At 31.4% G+C, this 20,521-nt stretch overlaps 1 protein-coding gene across 1 annotated transcript in view; it reads right to left on the bottom strand.

Annotated features, from left to right (window-relative positions):
- Nucleotides 1-17,155, bottom strand: part of LOC134229666 (uncharacterized) — a 91,116-nt gene extending 73,961 nt beyond the window's left edge. Inside the window, exons 1-7 of the mRNA XM_062711432.1 lie at nucleotides 17,049-17,155; nucleotides 7,162-7,275; nucleotides 5,140-5,360; nucleotides 4,321-4,468; nucleotides 1,078-1,307; nucleotides 491-583; nucleotides 10-187 (exon numbers count right to left, since the gene is read on the bottom strand). Coding sequence (XP_062567416.1) covers nucleotides 10-187; nucleotides 491-583; nucleotides 1,078-1,307; nucleotides 4,321-4,468; nucleotides 5,140-5,360; nucleotides 7,162-7,275; nucleotides 17,049-17,139 — 1,075 coding nt within the window. The 5' untranslated portion in view covers nucleotides 17,140-17,155. The remainder of the gene's footprint in view (nucleotides 1-9; nucleotides 188-490; nucleotides 584-1,077; nucleotides 1,308-4,320; nucleotides 4,469-5,139; nucleotides 5,361-7,161; nucleotides 7,276-17,048) is intronic.
- Between the last annotated feature and the right edge of the window lie 3,366 nt (nucleotides 17,156-20,521).

Genomic DNA, 20,521 nt, shown 5'->3' with positions numbered 1-20,521 from the left:
CTATCATACCTTGTGAACATGTTGGAGGACTTCTTTCCAGTGATTCTGTAGTGGCCTTAACAGCAACTGTACAATCACTGTCTTTTCCTGCAGCCAGGCAAAATAAGGAGGGTGGAACAGTGGCTTGAACTCTGATTTCCTCTGCTGGACCCCCCTCTTTTACTGTCAGAGATTTACTGCTTCTAACCTGCATGGTACAAATAATTAGAATACAGTTAATTTTTCTTTTAAGTTACATTTGATTTTAAAAAAAATCTTACTTATTTTTATTTCTTCAAATATTTTTTTAATATATACTGTAGAGGATGTAGTTGAATCAGATTTTTTTTTTTTTTTTAAATTAGTGTTTTTATTATTCTGCATAGAAATATAATCTATGAGTAAAATTAATATGTACAGAAAATGTTCACTATTTTAAAAATATGGATATTTCAATAAATGATGGATAAACACTGAAAATAAATCAACAATAGAGGAATTAAAGACTTACAATGACTTCAGGTCTGAATGGGTGACTGTTTACTTTGGAGCTGGTGATATTGACACAGTCTGAACTATAACAGGCTTCCACTGAACACTCAATCTGTAATGGAGGGGTTATATATTGATTGATGAAATAATATGGACTCGTACAAAATCACAAATGTCTAGTTTCTAATTACACATTTAACTACTCTATATATATCATATACACAGTCTATTCTAAATGAGAGGAATATACAATAAACTATGCTTAATATATTGAATGCTAATTATAAATTAACGTAACATTTACAGTCAGGTGATTTTCATTCCCCTTGACATTATAATATATTGCAATTAAATTGAATGGATAATGATGAAAAAAAAAAACCTGCCATCCCTGGCATGCACTTTGTTATAAGTGTGTTTAACTGTACAATAGAAACCGATCTTGTAATTTCGTATGAACATAGACAGTACATTAATTTATAACTTTTGCTAGAAAATGAAGGTAATTTTTTTTTTTTAATCTGCAGTTTCTTCAACCTTTAATCTTGGAAGCATTTTCATTTTTCTTCCTATTTTTCTCCCAAGGTGCATGTAAATTACAAATACCTTGGAAACTAAGGAATTGAAATCTAGAGTTGATAACTGAAGTGTAGAACTGTAAATACTAGGTCCCATCAAGTCACACCTCCTCTGCTGACCATTAACACTCCAAGTAATCCAATACTGTATGCCATAGACTCTCTTATCCTGTGCCTGACATACCATTGACATATCAGACAAACTGTTATAGTTAAACTGAAGTTTGGGTTGCTCAATTTCAACAGGGACCACATTTTCTGAAAAAATCATAAAGTCTTGATGTAAACTAAAAATAAATAAGTTATAGATCTAAATAATACATTTAGACCAAAATATCTTATGTTTTTCAGGCTTTTTCATGAATTTTGATATTTGATGTGCCAGGAAAATGTCAAAACTGGTAGCATTATACAATTACAAAGTGGAAATTTTGCTACCCCCATCTGAACTTGATTTTTAATACTTGCAAATCAAATTAAAAATCAAACTCTTAACATATCAATAGCAAAATACCCCATAGTAGTTTTAAAGTTACATGCAAAAATATAGTTTTACTCTCAACCGCTTTTCCAGATAACGGGTACAAACGTTAAATAAAGCAACAGAAATGAAACGTAGTTTTATCTATATAAAATAAACATTAGTTATTAATGACTTATGAAAACTTCATAAGTCAAAGAACATAGTTCATTAAAGGATTTTTGATAATCAGTGTTACCATAAATCTCTACACATTTGATATAAGCCAAATTCAGTTTTGTGTTTGTTTTATTTATATGCCATGATATGAATAGGGTACAGTTTTTCTTACAAAAATATTACCGTGGTATTGTGTTTGAAAAACTCACTGTCAGTGTCTTACCATTTATATTGATAGTTTTAAAATAATTTTTTTCATCAGAATATAAACGTGATTCATGTAACAAATCCATTCTACTCTGTAAATGAGCCCGGCTCTCTGTACTTCTGAGTACTTTGATTGATACTTGCAAATCAAATTAAAAATCAAAATCTTAACATATCAATAGCAAAATACTGGTAGTTCTCAATAATATTGCTTAAAAGAAAATATCTCTCCACATTTTGATACACTACTCCGGTAAAACAATTTCAAGAGAATGATCTTTAAATGTAAATTTTAACATGACCAATCTATTGATACCACCCAATATCCATTTCAATATTCATGGAGGCCTTTGACAGTTACGATCTTAATTGCCCTTTTATTTTCGTCAAAATGTCATCAAAAATTGTGTCCATTGCACCGTACATCTTTGAAAAATATAATTTAAAATGTGCAAAATTTTAAAAACTTCAGTCACTTGGCACATATCTGCTTACTGCATACATTTATTTAATTGAAACCAAAGTCTAAAATATTTTTTCTTACGTAACCTATCTCAAGCGTTTTGGTGCTACTGTGCACATTCTTTGTATTTGTATTTTGTATTATGTCAGCAGAAGTCAGGTATCCAAAATGAAATTTTATGCTTGCATTATATAAATTAATTTCCAAACTTTGGCAAAGGGCAAAAACACAACATGTGTTTCAAAATTTTTATTTAAAATGTTACTTTGAACGAGATGTAAACAATCAATAAAGGAATAACTTTCTAACTTTACAGTTCATTCCAAAGAAAAATTTATATAATTTAGACATGACTTATGAAATGAAACAGTTTTGTTGAGTTTATTGCCAAAACGGTTATCAATTATTTTTCAATCTTTGGTGATTTAGCATAACGTTAATATTATATATTACAACCCGTGATTCTTCAGCTCTTGATTCACATAAATGTGTTTGGGCAGCAAAGATATATAACCAATTCATTTATTTTAAGCTTTATCAATATCTTCTCCAGGTCCAGGAAAATCACAACATTTAGCTATATAGCTTAATTTACCTATATAGCTTTATTTACCTATATAATATAGCTTTATTTAGCTATTTTGGAATAAGTTTCTGTTTTATGAAAAGCAATTAAAAGCCATCAATTAAACTAATCAAAAAAAGGTTTGTGAAAAACAACCTAGGGCAATTAAATTAAAAAATGTGTCAATATACATTTAAAAAAAATAAAAATTCTGTTTGGATACGTATTTACTATGAAAAATGTATTTAAGTTTGATTGCCTTGCATTGTGCTCAATTATTACCAATCAATTATCTTGTTGACCAAAATTGCTTTTCTTTGTTAAAGTAGCTGCTTACTCACAGATTAACTGTTATACATAGCCCCAAAACTTTTAAATCATTGATTGCAATTGCACAAAAGGAAAACATTTTTAAAAGTGGGTTTTTGGTGAATTAATTATTTTGAGTATTTTCAAGTTGAAAGTTGTGCTTCATTAGGTATTTTTCCAAGTGTTTTCACAAAACAGAAATTTACTCTGAAATAGCTAAATAAAGCTATATTATATAGGTTAATAAAGCTATATAGTAGATTTAGCATATAGCTAAATATATGATTTTCCTGGACCTCCAAGGATACAACTAAGTTCAAAATGAATGCTTAGCATAACTTTATATTACATAGTATCCATCATCTGATCACTGAGAATATGTGTTTGCAAAGCAAAGATATATAACTAATTCATTTACTTTAGCTTTATCTTCTCTACAAACAAGTTCAAAATAATCTTAAAATAACTAGTATCCATCATCTGATCACTGAGAATATACGGAGCTGCACCCATGTGTGAAATGAATACATCTGCATTTTCCAATTGGCAGCCTTGAACAGAGAAAAGATATATTTGTTTAAGCCAGAATATAACAATTAAAATAGACCTTTTGCTTCACAATTCCCTTTCGAAAAGTGACATGAAACCCGCCGTCTGCAATAACCGGAATATACATTGAGATGAATAAAATCTAGACCCGTACGGATATAATTCTGGATTCAAGGACAGAGTTTCTGACCGTGAAATACCGCATTTTATTTTTTAAAAGTCTTCTTGAAAAAATTGTCTCATTCGTCTTAATAAATTAGAATTTAATAACAGGCACTTAATTCGAAAATAAATATTTTACCCAATTTATTTCCGAAACAAGTGCCGGATTTAACACAGGCCCATTTTGGACTCAAAGACCTCCCTCCCACAATTATTTTGCATATAATATTATGCAAGAAACATGAACTATAAAATAAAGCTAATTTATAGTTACTGTTCAGTAAAAACGTTTGATACTTTCTTTTTTTTTGCATGTCAACGAGGAATTTATACCCCCCCCCCCTTTTCCATGATATACACCCACAAGGAACTGTACCTGAAATAGCATCGATTGGACACCCGATGACATCGAATCTGAAGCAGGGAGCTGTTGTGTAGTTTTTGACCACAATTCTAATCCTTCGAACCACTTCTCCCGGCCAACTAAATTCTGTTTCGTTGTCTGTATTGCTTGTTTGAAAAACCTACAAATATTTTTCGAAGAGATTTTTTTAAATCCAACTACATGTAATTAAATTATTTCATTATGAAAGTCCTATTTATGTGGACAATTATTTTCAAAGTAAAAATAATACACTGCATGTATATTTGGGAATTTCATTTTGCTTTAAAATGTATGCTTTCATGATAATGCTCACGTAACTAAAATCTATATTATTTGCAAAAATTAAAAATCAAATTCTATCATAAACCAGATTTCTTTACTAAATCTATAAATGTAACATTATGTAAGATTTTTTTTATTCTGTGCATAGGACGACAGTATTGGCATTATGCTTTATTTATAGTTTCTTACATTTTCTTTCATTGAAGTAATAACTACATGTAACCATTTTACAACAAAAATTTTCTAAACATAATTTTGCAGCTTTCATTGCTTAAAGGGAGAATAAAATAAATTAATTTCGTTCTTATTTTTTTTGCTGATAACCGTAGGTAATGTACAAAAACTTCATAACATCAACTAGGGGTCTTGAAGAAAAGAATTTTGTAAAATTGCCAGTCTGTGTAAGTATATAAAAAAAACTACAGTTCAAATGTGTTTAATGAAAAAAAATCGGTACAAATAGCTATGCTTATAAATAAAGGCAAAATATTCTCGAAAATATACATTAAAGAAAAACAGAAATCTTACAGAAATATTTCCAGAAAGTTGAAGCATTTCCAGGCTCCCCAGCTTTGCGGAGGCATATTCAAGGAAGACGTAGAATTCTGTGAGGTAGGGGTCATGTGTGGAGACGTTGTTGACGGGCACCTGCACTCGGAGGCCGGTAACATTATGGGGCCCACTGAAGGATACCTCGTACCAATTCTCCGCCGTTACATTAGACGGACACCAAGCAGCAAATGATTGTTCTGAATAAATTTACAGAATAGAAATGTTCATAGTACTTTTAGCGTTCATCTTTTTCTTTAATTTTCATTGTTTAATCAATTCTATAGGCTTCAAGGAGAGAGAGAGAGAGAGAGAGAGAGAGAGAGAGAGAGAGAGAGAGAGAGAGAGAGAGAGAGAGAGAGAGAGAGAGAGAGAGATTCTCTCGTTTAACAATAAGGAGAGAATTATTCACACTTTCGAAAAATCTCAAAAAACCCAAAAATTCAAACTTAAAAGGGAGACCTTATACTTTTCCTTTTGTTGCAAATATAAACATGTATATAACTCTAGTTGTTGTCTTCAATATACCAGTGAGGTATATGATTTCAAAAAATTAAGCTTGTTATACATAAAATAAATGTCAGCCCTGGTGTATTTTCATGCTCAATATATCCTCATAAAAGTTTTAACCAAAACTTGGAACAAAATTGAAGCCACATCATATCCATAGTAATAAATTTATCATCAATTTCAACTTTTACTCCATGGTTACTTTAGACCTACATTTTGAACTGACATTTTGTGGTGTCACTGTCATCCGTGGTCTACCCGACAGTATAAAGATTAGATTTTGTTTTGTTTGTTTGAATGTCAGAAACGTAAGTAACTGCTTTTCTGACTTTACCAAGACTATATGCATAATGCACATATTTTTTTGTCAAGTCTTTTCTTCAGCTTTTGTCACGACTTTTTTTTTTTACAACGTAAAAAGGGATAGTTGTAGATTTGACTATGTCAATTCCTCATCAGATTAAATCCGCTTAACCCCCTAGCATCAGGTTATGTATTATATTTAATAACTACATCAGATATGATATATGTTTCCCGACCTGGGCCTACGCACAAGGTAGAAGAATTTAACTTAACTCAAAATAAATTACCATAATATATCATTAATAAGACACTAATAGAAAGATAGGGCGGCTGATTCGAGCATCATTTAACTGTGAAATAGATAGGTAAATTTTTACCTCACTGTATGAAACTGCTTATTCGAATTAAATTTCTATAATCTATTGAAAACATATTTTTAATAGTATGAATACCCTGGATTAATTATAATTCAGGATGATAGGATCCCTATCTTAATGTATGTATCAATGCCAACATGGACCGAAAATATCATTCATGCAAACGAGAAAGCGAAAGACATACTAGTTTTATGTGTTTGTACTGGGAGTTTCAAATTTACCCGGACATCTTAGTCGAATAGTCTTTAGTCGAACGATAGTCAAGTACTCGTTGAAATCAAAAATAAATTGTCATTTTCCCTATTAACCTTTAAAGATTGCTAGGATTTATAATATATTTGAGCTACGCTATCAGCATCTATACATGCATCGAATGATTGAAACAAAATTTACACGTACGTAGTAATAAATCTCTATGCGTGTATCCATGAATGTGTTTGATTTCAAATATGATATTGACTACACTTATTCATCGTGACTGGTAAAAAATTAAAGCGTACCTTCTTATTAAAACAAAGAGAGCTTGCCGTAAATTTCAATAACGAAATATTTGCAAATAATTAATTAGTTTGTAAATGATTGATATTAATATTGGAAAGAAACACTTTACAGTTACAAGTACCATGAGTTTAAAATCTTAGTCGATAGTCGGTATGTCAGGCCGAATGATATTCGAGTACTCGAGTATTTGTTGACATCCCTTATTTGTACCATTGTTTTAATATAGTTTGTTGTGATTTTCTTCTTTTTTTTGGTGGGGGGTGGGGTGTATTCTTGAGGGTGTTTGAGTGAGTGTGTGTATAAAACCTACCTGAACAACAGTTATAACGCCCGTATTCTATATCTAGATCCGCCCGTGTAATGGAGGATTTTAGCTGCTCCCTTTTTACGTCCCCTGATTCCAGACCAAGTGCCTGATCACATACTGAAAAAAGACACTTATTTGTTACAGGCGAGCTTTTACAATATACAAAACAAGGAGTCTTTACAAATTAACATGAAACATTTATATCAGAAGAAATAATATTGCTTAGATTGAGTATCTAATCATCTCTATACCGGGTACTCTATCGTATTTTAATGAAATAAACTTCACAAAAAGGATGTCCCAACGATAAAACACTTATTGTCAAGGAATGCTGTAAGAAATTTCTCCCAGTCAAAAGGTACAAATATGTATGATCAGTGCATTTTTCAAGGGGTTTAATTTTGTTCAAATCCAATTTTCAAAACAGAAAAAGGGTTAACCTAGAGGTATTTTAAACCGGTTTCTCAAATATTTAAATTCAATTGGACGCTCAGTTATTACACAGAAGATGCCCAGAATGGAATGCACTTTTCATAAATTTAAAAACAGACATAGCAACAGATGATATTTATGTTTGTTTTCTAAATGTTGTCATTGCTACATTTCACTTATTTAAGAAATAAACAAATAATTAATTTTCATTTTAGACAGCTGTTTTTCTATCACATTGATGGGTGTGGTCTTTCTAAATGCCTATTGATAATCATAGCTAAAGTGACCGTTTAAACTATTTAGCCCTTCTTCAAATCTTGTCATTTCTTATGATTTTTTCTCACTCTCTCTAGATCAAGAACTTGTGTCGATGACTTTGAAACTCCTCGCTCTTTTTGTGTTCACATAAGCCTGCACTATACATAATAGATAGATATAGGTCAGATCCTTATTAGGGGCTAATTACTGTTTGCCTTCGGTTTCCAGTAACATATTTGCCCACCTACTTGATACCACCGTATAAACCCGTAACTTCACACTGAATTTGATTTCATGAAATTTTTAAAGCGTAACAAACTCTTCTTGTCTCTTTATAAACAGTGCACTTTTTGTGTATCTATGTAATCATGTAGGTGCGAGGTATCAACAATACGAGATACTTGTACAAGTACATTGTGTGGGTAAACCAGGGCGAGCTCGTAGGTTTGGGTGGGAGGCATTTCTAGGCCTCGCCCCATAACAAACGCAGGAGACACATTTTATGAGTCTTTAGGAGTTCAGAAAGTTTAAATATTGTTAATTTGAATGTTTTGGTAAAATAATGTCATTTTGAAAAGACGTAACATACGGCACAGTTGAAGGGTCACATAAAGTTATATAATATACACAAAACGTATAATATCGTCCAGCATTCCAGTAAAGCACGCTTACAGCACGAAAACGCTTATAATGAATTGACGCTTATTAATATTGGAAAGTGAGTTTCATTCCCTGACTTTTTAAAAAAAATGTATTGACCACTAAATGGATAAAACAAATTACTATTAGAATTATCCGTCCCTTGTACTTCTTTATAAGCTTGTTTGTAAATATTTGATGGGACAAATTGGTTTCTCCTTCAAAATGAGATAGATTGATTTGTTTGAAGAAATGAATTTTTTAGGTCCCCTCCCCTCTCGATCTCTTATAGGTTTAAAAAAAATATGAGGATGAGCATGGACTAAACTTTGTTCTGAACCTGGCATTTTCGTTATTCTTGTCCCTTGATATATTATAAATTATATAATTAAATTTGATAAATTTTTACTTTAAATAGGACCAAAAAACAAATATACCTTTTAATGTCCATCTAGTCAACCAGTTACAAAAGCAAATCATTGTTATTATATAAAGACAGTATATTATCAATTATATATAATTAAACGCAAATTCTCTCTCTCTCTCTCTCTCTCTCTCTCTCTCTCTCTCTCTGATTTTTCTTAATTACGATAATTTTGATTATGACGTATACATGTATGATCAAGACAATATTTTGTTCAAATTTTACATTTAGCATTACGAATACAATGTTAAAATGTTAAAACTATATATTGTCTCTGTGATTTTGTGACTATTTAAGGTTGAAATTTTTAAAGAAATTAAAGATATATAGGATTAAATTATACATTGTGTGTATTCTATTTTAAAACATTTTTTCAGATTAAGATCTGCAAACTTTTAAAAGTCAAAATCAAAAGTTCACATAAAACATTAGACATTAAGTCTTTAAAGCTATGTCTGCCTACGGTTTTTAACTAAAGTATCGTGCGTTTCTCGTTCTCAATTTAAAGTCAATTGGTAATAATCCTTAGCTTTCGAACCGCAAATAAAATTGCTTATATAATGTTTTCATTTTTTTGTCCTATTATGATCGGGTGTGAGAATTAAGTTGCTTCACTGAATCGAGAAATGCCAAGCACGATATGTTTTATAGCTAATAGACATCTTCACAGTTATTACAAATCTGTTACGCTATAACCTCAAAGATAAAACACATTTAGTAAAGTAAGTTTATTACTGGGCGTGAATGCCCATGTACACATTTGGGTAAAAATCAGGTCCTGTACTTTAGAAGATTTTCTTTTTAATTAAAATTTTACACACGGATTTCCTGACAAGTTTCATAGGATCAAATGAGTACAAATGATCTTGGACAATTTTTTTAACACCCCATACATCTAAACATTTGTATTCCCACTTAAAAAATAATTCTTATGAATTATTTTATTTATATATTCTAGAGTTTCTGGGTTTATTTTCCTTCAAAAGCATTTTTTAAATTTTCCATTTCACTGTAAGGAGAGAGAGAGAGAGAGAGAGAGAGAGAGAGAGAGAGCATTTCAGAAGAAAGGTCTTATAACGAAGTACATATATGTCGTTGGGGGGTTGGGGATGGAGGTCAGTCTTACGCAAGTAAGAGACTTAAAACTTCAGATATAGTTTTAGAATTCACATGACGATCTTTTTCTCAGGTAACTATACTGTCAAAAATAAAGCTAAGTTGAAAATCTCAAATAATTTGAATTTTTCTTCTCATATTCAGTTTAAGTCTACGAACGTGGGAGTTTTGAAAAAAAAATTATCAAACCAATTTCAATGGACCAAAAGACTTGAATGACGTAAAAGACACTGGTAGTGTGCATAATTATTGCACGCCCAGTTCAATAGTTTCCTTGCCGGCTATGCATTTGTCAAAAGATATTATCCATTCTATCAGAATTGAATATCTGTTTCAGCAAATAAGAAAGAGTACATTGTACTCAGTTCAGATTATTGAAATCGTCGACAAGTAGGTGGTTTAGGGTTTAAGGTTAGAATTTCTGTCAATCATCATACCCTAGTTTAGCAAGTCACGGCGACAGCATGGCAGATCAAGGCCATCTTCGTTATTATTGGACATAAAAGAGAGAGTGCTATTACCACAACGAAGAAAATAAGCATGAATGATTTGATCACAAAAGTGAATGCCACGACAAACTTGCATGGTTCTTTATAATCCTTGTGTCCATATACACGTGACCTTGTGTATGATATGTAGTCGCATGCTATACTCTTATTGCACATATAGTGCACAGTCTTATCAAGGGCAGTATGTGTCGAGACAAACCTCCACCCACCACCACCCCCTTCCCGTGCAGAATGGTTGACAAAGTGTACGGGTACCATAAACACTATCGTTGGCGACAGACATACCGGTATATGCTTTACAGATTTCGTCGCAGAAACGTCTAAACATCGTTCTCTATCAATTTGATGTATCCCCCTCCTAGTGAACCCGCCCCAAGAATATGGTGTTTTTTGTCGCCATAGTACATACGGCACGTATACGACAAGAGAATGTATGATGGGTTTCAAAACTACAAAAATGATATTTAAAACACTTGCGATGGATGAAATTTAATTTTAAAAAAAAGTAAATCAAAGCAGACAAGACTTGAATTTAAAATTTCAAAATTTAAAATTGCCAAACTCAACCAAAAATTGTTTCTGCTTACCCCGCTTCCAACTCCAATTTTGTATATCAAAATTTGTAAAAATTGCTTTTTTTGTTGATGTTTGTATGTATGTTTGTTTTGGAAAGGGGGAGGGGGTATTGAAATACGTTTAAGTGTTTAATATTTTTTAACTTAAACTCTTTTGCGAATTCATTAAGATTGTGAAGATTTGCTATCTTTCATAGCCCATTATTCCCTCGTAATTAGTGTATATACTAGTATTTTGAATTTATTGAATTAATACAGAACATACAACGTGGTGCAACCGTTGGTTGGTAGGTAGGACCGTACTTTCAAAAATTGCTGTCAAACTAATAATTTTCGTATTTAAATCCATTAAATAGCTCATAAACTAACTAAATCACCCATAAAAGACATATCTTTGCAGATAAATTTTTATACACATGTTTTTTTAACATGAATATATATATATAAATATTTTTTATGTACCAAATCACATCAAATTAATGTTAAAACTTGTGGAAATCAAAAATAATTTATTTCCCAGGAGAATATTTGAAAAATTTATAAGAAAACATTTAAAAATTGATGTTGAATCTGTCCAAGTCTATCTGAAAAAAATCTCAAAATATCTTTATTTTTAAAAATTCTCTCAAAATCTAAATTGTTTATATGTCATTTTTTCTTTCAAACTATTAAGGAATCATATCTAAGGCTAACAAAAGCACGCATTTTATTATTGTTGACCAGAAAAAATTAACAAAACAGCCTTCTGAACACGTATACCCCCCTATTTCGGAATATCAAGTTTTTCAATCATTCTTTGAAAAAAATTTAAAAAAGTAAAATTTAAAAAGGTGATACATGTATATGATTAAAATCAATAAAGATAGATTTCTATTTAATTTGTTTTAAAAAAAAAATAAAAAGCTTAAGGTCCATAAAGCTAATTAAGAATTATGTGTCTTTTTTGGTACTTAATGACATATAAATCTATGGATAGAGTACAAAGTGTTAATTTCCATTACAAATGTATATCAAATGCTTTGTATGCACAATAACACTATAATAAACAAATATATACACTTTGCTATATTATTATCAACCATCAAAAAAGATTTTTTTTTCTATAGACAAGTGTTAATCAAAATTTTGTATTGGTGTGTAAAATTAAAACCGGATCCGTAAAAGTATGGACTTTCCTTAATTTTCTTAATACTGAAATCTTTTTAAAAATTTTATGGAATCCTTCAAAACAATAAACAAAGTCTCTACAGTTTTGCTTTGAATAAAATCAATCCATCTTCTGAGGTTTCTAAACTTCAATTACTAAAGCAGTTCGCCACTAAAGGACAACGTTTTGCAGCCAGACTTTTCTTATATATCATTCACTTCTATCGTGCATCAAACATTTAATTTACCTCTATTTAACTTTTGTATACATGTACTGTCAGTTATCTGTTTATCTAAGTAGACATCGCTAGCAACACTTCAAGCTACGAAATGTGCTCAAAAAATATAATAAAATAAAAGACTGGTCCCTGTTGATATACTCCCCAGTTATGTAGATAAATAATTACATAAAGAACTTTAATAAAACTACAATTCTCGCAAGGGTCTGCAAACCGGTTATGTTGACAGAATTCATTTAATCCAAATGGAATTAGATTTTCTTTTCTGTAGAGTACCATGTTGGTTCTTGGCGTGGTCATTTTCGGACTGAATAGAGTGCCAGTGCTGAAGTATTTGCTTAGGTTTATAGACATATTTATCGAGCGATCAATTACTAAATGCTTTCATTTTGACCCCTGACATGGTATACATAATACAGATCAATCAATGAGGTTTCTGAGATTTGTACTTTTTAAATATGAACTTAAAAAAAAAATTCTCCATGCTAATCCCTTGGTACCTTTTTGGGGTGGATTTGTTTGTGTGTTTTGACAGCGACGGTAAATCGTTTTATTTATTAAAGGCGTCGAATCCTTACCCAAGGACATTGACCCAACTGAAAATATAACTTAGTACCAAAAAAATATTTTTACTCAAAAATAAAAATTTTGCTGAACTTATCTCTGTTCGCTAGCTAAATCATAGGGGAAAAGAAAAAAAATATATAATTTTCATTTATACTAGATCAGCCCCCCCCTCCTTCCCAAAATTATTGAGTCAACTTTGGCTTTTTTTTCAACTGTTTTTCCAACTGTTTTTTTTTTTAGTTGAGAAAGGGGGGGGGGGTCATGAATTAATGCTATTAATCAATTGGATATAATTTTCATATGAAAAAAGTAATTTTAATATTTTTTTCAAGAAAAAAACATAAATTGTTGTTCTATTTCTGTTTATTTATAAGCGAAAAACTATTCCTCTTGAAATTTTCGATTTATACGTGTATTTTACTAAACGTAACAATCAAAGCGAAACGGAGAGGTATTTTCTGTCCTGTTTCGTGACAATTTATGTCGCCAATAATAAATATTTAAACTGATAAATTGGTATATTGGAAAAAAAATACCAGTAAAGAAGTGGCTAAAAATATTATCAAGGTATAAGATATTTTATTGACCAATCATGGGCCCCGAAACTTAAAGGCGCAATTTAAACATATTTTACATTTTCCATAAACAGTTAATAAATGACCAAGTTACATCGTATTCAGTGTCAGTGATCCAGAAGCATGTCAATGACCACAACACAATACAAAATTGTTATGCTAAACATATTAGATAAATGGCCTTTTAAACAATACTATTTTACAATATAATCACTTGACAATAGTCAACACCTATCTCTTATTATTCGGAAATGATTCCTTGTCTGTTGATGTAAATATACGTGATATTTCACTGTGTCCAAAGGTTCATTCGTGATTCGGGTAGATTTTGATCTCCTTTTCCTTTTTCTGTTTCTCTGTGTCATTTAATCATAGATGTATAGCTTTGATTCTTTATAATGTGGGAATTTTATTTGTGATTATGTTTATATATGTGTAATCATATTATTATTTTTGTCGTAATCATTTGCATACATCGTTATTGTTTACACATTGTATTAACTCTGAATCTTTAATAAGTGTCTTTGTAAGTTTAGTATTTTTTATATATAACATGTATATGTATAACTTTACATTTTCACTACAATTGTAAATAATTCGTTCCACAATCACTATAATTACAATCATTGTATATATTACAGGGAAAGGTGTTTCTAAGTTGCAAGAACTTGTTACCAATCCCTTTGTATGAATTATCAATAAATTATGTTCAAAACAACATCAGTTAATTAAAATACAGGTAAAGAACCAATTACACTAGTTATACAATTCATTCAATACGTGAAGAAAAAAAAATACCAAGGGATTTGGAAGGCGTTTTAAACAACAAATGACGAATGTAGATTAATTTTATTACACTTGCCCAAAACTGAAAAAATGTGTTTCGTTGGGTCGTTTATGTGTTAGAGGTTGGATGGAAAGGGTAGAGCAGGACAAGATACTTTCCCAAGTCATTTTTTTTTATGACTCTCCCTGCCTTATTTCTAAGGATTCGTCTCTCCTAGAGGGTCCAAGATCATTTTTGGTCACTTTTCATAGATTTATAATAACTTTAAAATTACCCCTACCCTGGGTGGTTCTGAGCCCCTCCCAATCCATTCTAGATCTGCGCATGCAATTACAGATTTTCTGTACAAAGCAGTAGATTTTACTTTGCTTTTACAACCCCATTTTCGCGTCGACTACGAAACAAGACAACATTCTGAATCACTCTCCTTGAAAGCGATGAGGTAGGGGGTTTATATTGTTCTCATAGTGACCTTGAACTACGGTTACTGATCATGTGACCTTGAACTACGTTTACGATCATGTGACCTTTGTTCTACGTTTTTTAAAAAAAGTCCCAAATACTTTTTTTTAAAAATTATCATGTGCACTTTACGCTAAAAAATAAATTTAACCCCCCCCCTAAAAAAATAAAATAAAACAAAACACACATACAGAGAATTATTCTGGATCACTCCACTACACTAGTAACTTCGACCTACATTATGAATTATCGGATTTGAAATATCAAATATATTTTTGACTTTTGAGGGTCATGGCTCTGATTACTAGCATATTTATTGTTTGTGACCCCAAAACACAGTCCAACAGAATTAAGAGTTTGAGAATTTATGTAAACGAATTGATCAGTTTAACACTTTGTTATTTCTAATAATTAACCTTTAAGGACACAAGCCATGCATGAGCAAAAAATTGAATACGTTGATTAGTATTTATTCCAAACTTTCTTTTGGTTGTAATTGATGCATATATCGAATTTCTAAAATGTTAAAAACATTATTTTCAACATTCATTTTTGATATTTTTAATTTCATTTTCATTATTGTAGAAAAAAGGGTTGATTGTAGCATTTGTTCTTAATCATTCATATTAGCTCTCAGTGTTTATAAATCACGGATATGTATTTCTTTACACACAGGAGTAACTAAGAACTATAATATGGTAATAACATGTAAATGCAGATAAATAAGTGATACAATAATTTTAGGCTCTCAGAGTTTATGAATCATTTTTTTGCAAATATATACACACATATATGCATTGAAAATTGGAATTTCCCTATAATTTGGTAATAACACTTTAAATGCAGACTTTCAATTTGCTTCCGAAGCCTATGACATGTATATAAAACACTAGTATAAAGATTACAAACATTAATCTAGTGTAAAGGTCCATTGGAACAATACAAATTGTAAGGAAAGTAAACATCAGAAGTAGGATCAGATGTAATGAAGGAGTAAGCATCCCTACATGTAGCTGTCGACCGAGCACAACCGCTGTGTACTCATTTTCTAATATCTTAAACGGTGTGACACATACAATCCTGGGAAATCTAGAACATTTTTAATAAATAAAGTCTGCAAATCAATTCCAATTTTTTTCTCCTAGATTATCTACCGTATTATCTATGCCCCAGACATAAGAGTGTAATATTTACATGACAATACGAAGTCAAGTTTCTACACTTTTCCTGGTCATGGTAAGATAACCTGTATAAAATTGGAATTTACAGAGATTTAATAAATCGGGTGGATTCTTAAAGGAGTCTTTGCTCTCATTCTGTTCATCATTTTAATGGTCTGTACCTTAAGGTATTTCGCAGACGGCTGTTTTTTATATTCGCGTATTCAAGCCCTGAATGCGCTTTTAAGACGTATAATGATTGTTTGTAAAACTGATTTAAGAACCCTAGTGCGCAGCATTTAGTTATTAAAATCTAGACTTGTAAAACAAGTAGACTTCAATGAAAATCATGTCCCTCTTCGGACTAGGGCTTTAAACATGTTAAGTGTGACCGAAATCTTCAGGAAGGTCAGTCCATGCAGCTTTAACAATTATGGGCCTATCTACAATATCAGATATCAACCCCATCTGCTGATGAAAGATAAAGCATGTCTTTTTAAAAAGAGATCAACCACTTTTCTCCTCTTAATACTTTCACGCTTGTTCTCACTACATCATACCTATTTTTTCCCATTGAGTTATGAATTCCTTTAATTGATCATTCTTGCATTTTAAGATCAAAATGTAAACCTAAATTTTGTTTCACAAGCGATTGGGCTATTTTTTTTCTGTATTTGTCAAAAAGTTCTGAAAATTCATATCCTAAAAAAAAAAAACAACATTTTTTTAATTTGAAGATGTTTCTGAGTGAATTTTTTTAGTTTCCGTAGATACACTCTATGCCGAAGCATTGCCCAAACTTTTTTTAATATTACATGGTAAAGATTCAAATGACACTTTTTCACTTTTTTCAATACACTGGACGGTCCGAACATACTCTTACTATGCATACATACGAGTATCGATCAATCAACAACGTGTACCCCGGCCAATCTCCCTTTTCCACTGGAAAATTTTTAATTCCACAAATTCCAAACATCTCTAAAGAAAAATATCCTTACCTTTTTGGCTTAAAGAAAGCTGGGTGCCCACAAGAAGGAGGGCTATAACCCAGCCCGGGAGCCTCCACGGAACACCCGAATGTCCCGTCATGATAGCTCAGTCTGCAGTGATACACATCGATATCCTCTTCTCTTTTAATACCCGAGTGGTCCGACCGGTTCCGCTACCTTAGACTCCTCAAGTCCGATCGCTCAATGTCTCTTTAAATTTTCTTCATTCATCACTTGAAAATTGAAAGGAATTGAATTTCAGTGTGGTGATTTAATTTTTTGATAGCTATTTTTAATATTTACCACGTGTAGAAGTGATGTTTTGTTGACATGTCAACCCTGATGTTGGTGTTGGAGAGCGAACAGCTGATATACATTGCACCCGAATTGTCAATTTGTCTAACAATTGTTTGTACCAGGTTTTAACAAGTGTCATGGTTTGTCAATTTGTCTATAAAAATATTAAAGCATCCAGGTTAAAAAAAATGTTGTTGAGTCACTGTAAATCGACTTAAAAAAAGATGTAGATTGATATTAGGAACGTTTCCAAATAAAATATGATCTCTATCAGTTCCTCGGAATTTAAAGGCTTTAAGGATCATATACGTACACTTAGAGAATTTGAAAAAAAAAATGTAGAAAGGTGTAAACATTGAGTTTAATTTTATAAGTTTATTTTTTTTGATATAAAGAAATAATACAGGCATTGATTAAAAGTAAAACCACAAACATCTATTTGAAATGAAATATGAGGACCCCACCCCCCCCCCCCAAAAAAAAAAAAACGCGAGATACTTGTAAATTATCTTAGTTTTTTGAATGGGGAAATAAATGCAAACACAAGTTTATAGTGTTCAATAAATTTACCATGGCTTAATGAAATGTAAATAATGATTGAATTGATTACAAATTGATTTATATACTGTAGATTGCAACTCAACTTTAATATTTTATGTATTCTATGAACATAAGGTAAAGAAAGGGGCATAATTCTTATAACTTGAATATAATAAAAAAAAAAACACTTGCCATCTAGAAAAAAAGATAATATAAGACCTGCATACTATTCATTATTTTTAAATTGAAATTTTCTGGGATAGTTACCCATTGTATTATTAATGAGTGAACATATTACCCATTATATGATTGGTAAGAGTATTGAGTGCCCATTGTATGATTGGTAAGAGTACTGAGTGCCCATTGTATGATTGGTAAGAGTACTTAGTAACCATTGCATGAGAAGTAAGAGTGCTTAGTACCCATCGTATGATTGGTAAGAGTACTTAGTACCCATGGTATGGTTAGTAAGAGTACTGAGTACCATTGTGTGATTGGTAAGAGTACCGAGTACCATTGTGTGATTGGTAAGAGTACTGAGTGCCCATTGTATGATTGGTAAGAGTATTTACATGTAGTATCCATTGTATGATTGGTAAGAGAACATAGTACCCATTGTATGATTGGTTACAGTACTAAGTACCCATTGTATGATTGATAAGAGTACTGGGTACCCATTGTATGATTGGTAAGAGTACTTAGTACCCATTGTATGATTGGTTACAGTACTTAGTACCCATTGTATGATTGATAAGAGTACCGAGTACCATTGTATGATTAGTAAGAGTACTGAGTACCATTGTATGATTGGTAAGAGTACTGAGTACCATTGTATGATTGGTAAGAGTACTTAGTACCCATTGTATGATTGGTAAGAGTACTGAGTGCACATTGTATGATTGGTAAGAGTACTTAGTACCCATTGATTGGTAAGAGTAATGAGTACCATTGATTGGTAAGAGTACTTAGTACCCATTGTATAATTGGTAAGAGTACTTAGTACCCATTGTATGAATGGTAAGAGTACTGAGTACCATTGATTGGTAAGAGTACTTAGTACCCATTGTATAATTGGTAAGAGTACTTAGTACCCATTGTATGAATGGTAAGAGTACTGAGTACCATTGTATGATTGGTAAGAGTTTTTAGTACCCATTGTATGACTGGTAAGAGTACTGAGTGCCCATTGTCTGATTGGTAAGAGTACTTAGTACCCATTGTATGATTGGTAAGAATACTTAGTACCCATTGTATGATTTATAAGAGTACTGGGTATCAATTGTATGAAAAGTAAGAGTGCTTAGTACCCATCGTATGATTGGTAATATTACTTAGTACCCATTGTATGATTGGTAAGAGTACTGAGTACCATTGTATGATTGATTAGAGAACTGAGTGTCATTGTATGATTGATAAGAGTACTGAGTACCATTGTATGATTGGTAAGAGTACTGAGTACCCATTGTATGATTGGTAAGAGTACTTAGCACCCATTACATGATTAGTAAGAGTACTTATTACCCATTATATGATTAGTAAGAGTACTGAGTACCCATTGTATGATTGATAAGAGTACTTAGTACCCATTTTATGATTGGTAAGAATACTTTCTACCAATTATATGATTGTTAAGCATATTTAGTATCAAATGTATGATTGGTAAGTGTGTATGGTTGATTGAATACTTTGTGTATGATTTGGAAAGTAAGATTACTATTATTAATTACAAAGTTAGGATTTGAAAGTGTACCGATTACTCAGTAGATACAACTATAAACATATTCAGTGCATGATTTTGATTAAGACATTGATGGAAGGGTTAACTATATACTCGGTGAATGATGAGAACAGTTTTAAATATCAGTGTGATTACTAATGAGTACTAATTACTTTTAAAAGTATTTTATTTTGGAGAGTTAAGTAATCACTATACATATAAATAAAAATCACACTAACTAGTACTTTCAGCTTGATTAAAATGTTTAAAAAAAAATCATTATTTTGTAGAAAGCAAAATTACAAAGTTAAGTATGAAATTCATTGCTTCAACCAAACAAAAGTTATGGGCAGGGTTAAAAGTTTTTACAGACAGACAGACGGACAGGGCAAAACTATATATACCCCGAATCTTCTACTTCGGAGGCGTTAACATTTCAAAACAATACAAATCTGTGAAGAAGGCATAAAACATAGACCCCTGGAAATTCCAGAGGTGGAATCAGGTGCCTAGGAGGGAGAATTCCCTGTTGACCGTGACACCACGTGATCCGTAAATATTAATCAGGTAAACGGAACATTCCGTATAGTCAAATCACCTTAAACAATGGACATTAAACAAGTAAGTATTTATTCGACCCACTGATACGCTATATTTACTAACAATGGCATTATAATGACTATAGGACTTACTAAATGGTGACTTTTTTAAACAAAGTTGTTGAAATCCCTGTAAAATCAACTTATTTGCTAGGATTGGTTTTAAAATTGATCGTACTAGAAGCAAAAAGTGATATCTTAAGTATCGAATAAAATGGAAGATATATTGACCACAGAAATAAGGAGAGTTGACAAGCTGACGATGGGAAAAACTTTTTAAAAATACATGTTATTTTTCTTGGACATTTCTATTTTGTCAGTTTCTTAGG

Source organism: Saccostrea cucullata, unplaced genomic scaffold, assembly GCF_032062105.1.
Source record: "Saccostrea cucullata isolate Sc308-1 unplaced genomic scaffold, CSIRO_AGI_Scuc_v1 ctg156, whole genome shotgun sequence".
In the NCBI taxonomy this organism is placed as follows: Eukaryota; Metazoa; Mollusca; class Bivalvia; order Ostreida; family Ostreidae; genus Saccostrea; species Saccostrea cuccullata.
The sequence above is the reverse complement of the archived record's forward strand: the minus strand, read 5'-3'. Positions and strand labels throughout refer to the sequence as shown.